The 5,624-nt window shown below is 55.6% G+C and overlaps 1 protein-coding gene across 1 annotated transcript in view; it reads right to left on the bottom strand.

Annotated features, from left to right (window-relative positions):
• Positions 1-4,369: 4,369 nt before the first annotated feature.
• Positions 4,370-5,624, bottom strand: part of LOC103805199 (TNF receptor-associated factor 2-like) — a gene marked incomplete at its 5' end in the record, with an annotated part of 5,337 nt that continues 4,082 nt past the window's right edge. The window contains one exon of the mRNA XM_009077834.1: positions 4,370-4,588. Coding sequence (XP_009076082.1) covers positions 4,370-4,588 — 219 coding nt within the window. The remainder of the gene's footprint in view (positions 4,589-5,624) is intronic.

The raw sequence follows: 5,624 nt of genomic DNA, 5'->3' as shown, positions 1-5,624 counted from the left end.
GCAGGAAGTATGGCTGGGGATCTGGTTGTCCCTTGGGGATGCTGCCAGGGCCTGTCCATGTCTTGTTGGCAACTACATGTTGATATTGCCAGTTTCCAGACTCAAGAGCAAGGAGGGCTGGTGGTAACATGGTGCTGGCTTTGCCTCTGTCTTCCTCTGCTGAGTAGCCCTTCAATAAGCTATGGATTGGGAATGTATTTATTGTGAGGGATCTGCTGTCCCTTCCCAGGGCACCCTTGGGGGTGTCTGAATGGGCTCTTCCTCACCTCCCTCCCACACTGCTCACATCGTCGCACTTTAGGTTCTCTTGGTATGTTCTCTGTGAATAGGTGTAGGCACCCTTTGGATGCTGCAGGTATTCATTCACCTGCAGGGGCCTGGGACAGACCCTCCTGCCTGCAGTGACAGCTGAATAAGCTCCGTATCCCCAGGGCTGACCCACGTGGGTGGGGGTCAGCTCCCCTGGGACCCTGCAGGTGGCAGGGCCATCACTTGGGGTGGGTATGAACTCAGTGATGTTCATTGGCTGTCCCTGAAGCTTCTCTCTCCAGCAGGTATCCAAATCTCGGAGTCTAAAATTAATTGACCTGGCCTGGATGGGGCCCCAGGAACTGGTGTTGCTCCTGGGAGTGGGGCTGGGAGAGAGCTGCAGCCCAGGCAGGGGCTGGGGGAGGCATTTTGGGATCTGCCTGGGGCTGTGCTGCTCACAGCCTGGGGGTGCAGATGGGCCTGATGGAGGTGGCAGCTACTGTCCTGATGGCACTGATGACCTTAGCAGCCCCTGTGGCAGGAGGGTTGGTCCCCACGTCCTGCTGTCCTCCAGCTTCATCCAAATCCCCCGTACTCAGGTTTTCTGTCACTGACTGAGGGGTTCCTTGGACTGTGTGTGTGCAGGCTCCACCTCCTGCTCTGTCCAGTCACCCAGCGAAGGAACAGCCTCTCCCTCCTCCTCCTCCTTCTGCTCCCCCAGACTGTGAACTCTCCGCCCATGGCTTGGTGCAGCAGGGAGTGAGGCACTGAGGGGTTGTTTGTACCGAGTTTTGCTCTTCACTCCGGCGATGAATAAATACACTATTAAAGCATCTCTGCAATGTGAGCTTGTTTTCCCCTGTGCTGCTCTGCTGAGTGCAGCAGGCACCAGGACAGGGACTGGATCCCTTCTGGATTTGTTCCTTCCAAGCACTGACAGGCATGGAGCAGGTAAGCAGAGAGCCCTATACTGCTGGTTGACATTCCTGTGCAGCAGCAGCATCCTGAGCTTCAATTCCACTGTCCCCTCACAGCCTTTTGCGTCTTGCTGTGCAGTAGCTGCCCTAGTATAAAGTGGGTCTGGGGGCTTCCAGGAGTTGAGCCCCCATGGGTGTTTCTTATGTTTGTCTCCTGGACACAGTGGCCACCAGGCTGCTGCTTCCCAGTGCCCCATGGACCATACACAACACTGTTGTTCAAACAGCTTTTATTAGTGGCTCTGACCATACTACATCCTCAAGGGAAAAAAATTAGTTCACAGTGTCAGGTGTGGTCAAAAGGGGAAAAAAAAGGAAAAACCCCACAACAGTGCAGCAGTGGCTTGTGCCAAGTGTCTGTCCATGTGGCAGCCAAGCTGGCAGAGCTGTGCCCAGCAAGGGGCTGGACCCCTGCCCACAGCACATGGGCACAACTCCTGCTGCCAGCTCAGAGCTGCCCAAAAAAGACCCAGACAGCATCACCAGCTCTGGAGCTGCAGCCTGAGCTCTGGGTGACAGGACAGAACCTCCAGGGTGGGGAAAGATTCCCAGGGCAGAGGCTCACCTGCCAGGCCCTGCCTAGGCTGTGCCTCACCAGCAGCAACCCCACAGCTCCACCACAGGCTGGAAGGGCTCAGCCTGAGCTCTGCTTGCAGCATGGACTCTCCCACCAACCTTCCAGATGTGCTGTGGCAGGAAGATCAGCTCCCACCCCAAAAGCAGCCCAGACCCCACCAGTTGGGGAGGGTGGGGGTGGGAGTGTCTCCACAGCCACCTCTGGCACTACTTGGTCAGAGCCCCCCCAGGAACAAAGACATTTACATCAACTCATAACAAGCTCCCCACAACATAACACAATTCTCAACCACTCAGCAGATCCGACCTTCATCTCCCTTCCCAGGCCTTTCCTAGCCTCTGTGGGGTTGGGAGCCTCCCTGGGGAGCTGCTGTGGGTGGGAGCAGAGCTCTCAGGCTCAGGAGGAAGAGTTATCCTAGCAAAGGCACAGGGTGAGAGCAGCTACACAGGGCTTGATCTGTCCCTTGGGACAGGCTGGATGGGACTTCCAGGAAGGAAGGGTCCTGCCTCCTTTCTCCGCCTGCCTGTGCTGGCACAGGCTCCTGTCTTCCTCCTCCTCCTCCAACAGCAGAGGCTGAGTCTGCCCCCAGTCCCTGCACACGTAGGTGTGAGAAGATCTACATGGAGACTGCAAAGAGATCTCAAAGGTGATCCCAGAACCCATGTGCAGGCAGGGAGAGCCCCTGGCTAGCACAGCAGCCCTGAGTGCAGGTTCAGCTTGGGTCAAGGTCCAGCTCTGTCTGGAGGACATCAGGCACTTCTAAGCTCCCCAGGGACATCACAAACCACCCCAGGTGCAGGGCCAGGCAGTGCCAGAGCATGGGAGGAACTGCCAGACCCCGCAGAGCTCCCTGCTGGGTCACAGCCCTTCGCCTGACGGCACTCCAGGCCCTGCCAGGGTGGCTGTGCTAGAGCCGAGGTGGGAGAAGATCACAAGCAGGCTCTGTGGCCTGAACTGGGCACCAGGCAGGAGATACTGGTAGTGGGGGGCTTTGAGAATTCCTCCCCTGCAGCCTCCAGGCCCAGCATAGCCCCTGCTCCATGGTGGCCATGGAGGAGGGAGAGCACACTCCAGCCTCACTGCCCAGAGGAGCAGCACAGAAGCTGGCAAGGGCCCTGGACCATTGCAGGGGGGTTCACAGCTGGCTCCTGCACCAACAAAACATCTCCTGGAGCACATTTGCCTGCTGATAGGGGTGCAGGAAAAACAGGCAGGAGGCAGCAAAGGCTTGAGTCCATCCTGGCTGTTACCCATAGCCAGAACAAACAGCTTCAGAGGGACCAGCCAGCACCACGCAGGGATGTGGCAACCGAGAGACCTTATGGGTGCTGAACACATACTGCCCAGAGGGAAGGAGCCCAGGGACAGAAAGGACAGCACACTTCACTGATTTCTCCAGCCCCCAGGTCCAACCCAGGTGTCTGCAGGCTCAACACATGGCAGAGCAGAGGAAGGGCTACAGGGTGCCAGGAACCAGCTGTCCCACTGCGCCGAGGCCAGACACAGGCTGGGACAGCTGGCGCTGGTGGCAGGCAGGCCCGTGTGGCCAGCAGCACTCACTGCATGGGCAGACAGATGTGCCCTGTCCATCAGTGCCAGCACCGGCGGTGACAGTGCCCAGACAGACAGACGTGGCAGTGGAGCTTGGCAGCAGCGAGAGCCCCGGGAAGACTGGTGCAGCTGCCCCACAGTGGGAGGGCAGCCAGCTCAGACCACAGCCCCCACCCTGCCCAGTGCTGCTTGGCACAGGCAGACAGAGGGCGTCAGGGCCTGGAGCTCTCAGGATCTGCACCATCACACTCCTCTCCCAGCACAGGACAGACAGTTTCCACAGCAGATTCACTTCTTTTCCTACAGGCACCCCTGGTGCTGCCCCACATACCCTCCTGGGAACAGCATCTCCTGCCCCACCCCATGCTCCCAGCACACACCACCCATCATAGGCTAGACTCAGGGCATTGCTCCCCTGCCCTCAGCTGCAGTCAGCATGCTCCAAAGACATCCACTGTATCAAACCAGCATCAGACCAGTCCATACCTCTCTTGCCCACACTGCACTGTGGCTGCCATGCACCCTCCCTGTCCCCTGTGGCACAGAGCAGCCAGCAGTGCTGAGCCACAGCGCCCCACAGCACACAGCTGCCAGGAACATGGAGGTCTCAGAAGGAAGTTCTAGATGGCCAAGCCAAAATCCACAGAGGTGGAGCTTGGGCAGGGCAATCCCTTGTTTTACTCCAGAGTGCTGCAGATGCACACTAAACTGGTAGAGCAACAGCTGCACTGGTTTCCACTGGGAGCCCAGACAGCAGCAGTTCAGACACCCAAGTCCCTGCAGGAAATCTTCCCTAACCTGCAGCCTGCCGGCGTCCACCCAAACCTCCCCTCAGGGGAGAGGGTTCCTAACACACTCCTCGTTTCCACCCAGAGCGAAGGTCCCTTTTCAGGAAGGGCTTTTCTCCTTCAGCTCTGAGCCCCCTCCTTGCTCCCACAGCTGCCTGAGGGGCAGCACAAGGGGGGATACCCCGGGCAGGGCTGGCTCCACGCTCACTGCTCCGAGGTGAGGAGGGTTAGAGGCCTGTGAGATCAACGATGGCTTTAATAAAGATGGCATCGTCCCGCACGTAGGAGTTCTTGGCTTCCATGATGGAGACAGGGCAGAAGAGGGGACAGCCACTGGCAATGTTCATCTCTGTCACAGGCCGCTGGAAGGACGAGGACGTCACATCGGGACGGAAGGCGTCAATGATGTGCTCACGGTTGTTCTGGTCCAGGAGCATCAGGGTGACCTGTGGGGAAAGGGGAAACATAAGGGAGTGGCTGAATGAAAAGCACATGAAAGCTCAGCATTCAGCTTGATTAAATCTATTTAGACTTCTAACCCCTCACTGGTTTTGCCATTGCAATATTTATCCTTTTGATGTGTCAGTGAATGTGTCATATGTGTTAATAGCACAGATTGTTAAGAAACTTTGAGGTGAAAGAAGCTAGACTTTTCTCACTTGTGGAAATAAAAAAAAACAAGAGGTAACAGCAAAAACTGATGCACAGGAAGTTCTACCTGAACACAAGGAAGAACTTGTTCCCTGTGCAGTCATTGAGCAGTGAACAGACTGCCCGGAGAGGTTGTGGATTCTTCCCCACCAGAGATATTCCAGAACCATCTGGATGCAATCCTGAGCCATGTGCTCTGGGATGGACCTGCTTGAGCAGGGAGGTGGTCCCTTCCAACCTGACCCATCCTGTGACTCTGTGAAATGGTGTGTCTATGTGAATAATCCACATAGGCAGTTTGTTACCAAGAATACAAGTACTCATGTCATGTTAACAACAAATTAAACATCTGCCTCCCACAATTCCTCCAGAGAGTTTAATTGATGTTTTTATCTTCATAGCAGATGTAAGAAGGAGTGCAGGATGACCATGCAATATTCTTTTTCTGCAGTGTAGATAACGTGACCATGTTCTGTACCTGTGTACTCAGTGAAAACCTGCTCTGCTGATGGACTTCTGAATCCTGTTTGGTGTCCTTGTGTCTGTCTGTAGCTTCCTAAACACTACATTAAGAGCAAACTCATACTTGTTATATGTTTGCAGGAAGAGAGACCAAAAATGTACTGAATTTTTCCATTGATACAGAATGGAAAAATGACATGTGCAGGTACCAACACAGCACCCTGTGCACCTGCGAGTCACAGAAATGCCTCTGAGTGGAAGACATCACCTCAGTGACATCCTACAGAGACATTCCCACATCCTACCTGCCCCTAGACACTTCCCTGTGATAGCACAGGGCTGTGAGACTGACTGAAGACCTACACCTTG

Source organism: Acanthisitta chloris, unplaced genomic scaffold (genome assembly GCF_000695815.1).
Source record: "Acanthisitta chloris isolate BGI_N310 unplaced genomic scaffold, ASM69581v1 scaffold5487, whole genome shotgun sequence".
NCBI lineage: Eukaryota > Metazoa > Chordata > Aves > Passeriformes > Acanthisittidae > Acanthisitta > Acanthisitta chloris.
The sequence above is the reverse complement of the archived record's forward strand: the minus strand, read 5'-3'. Positions and strand labels throughout refer to the sequence as shown.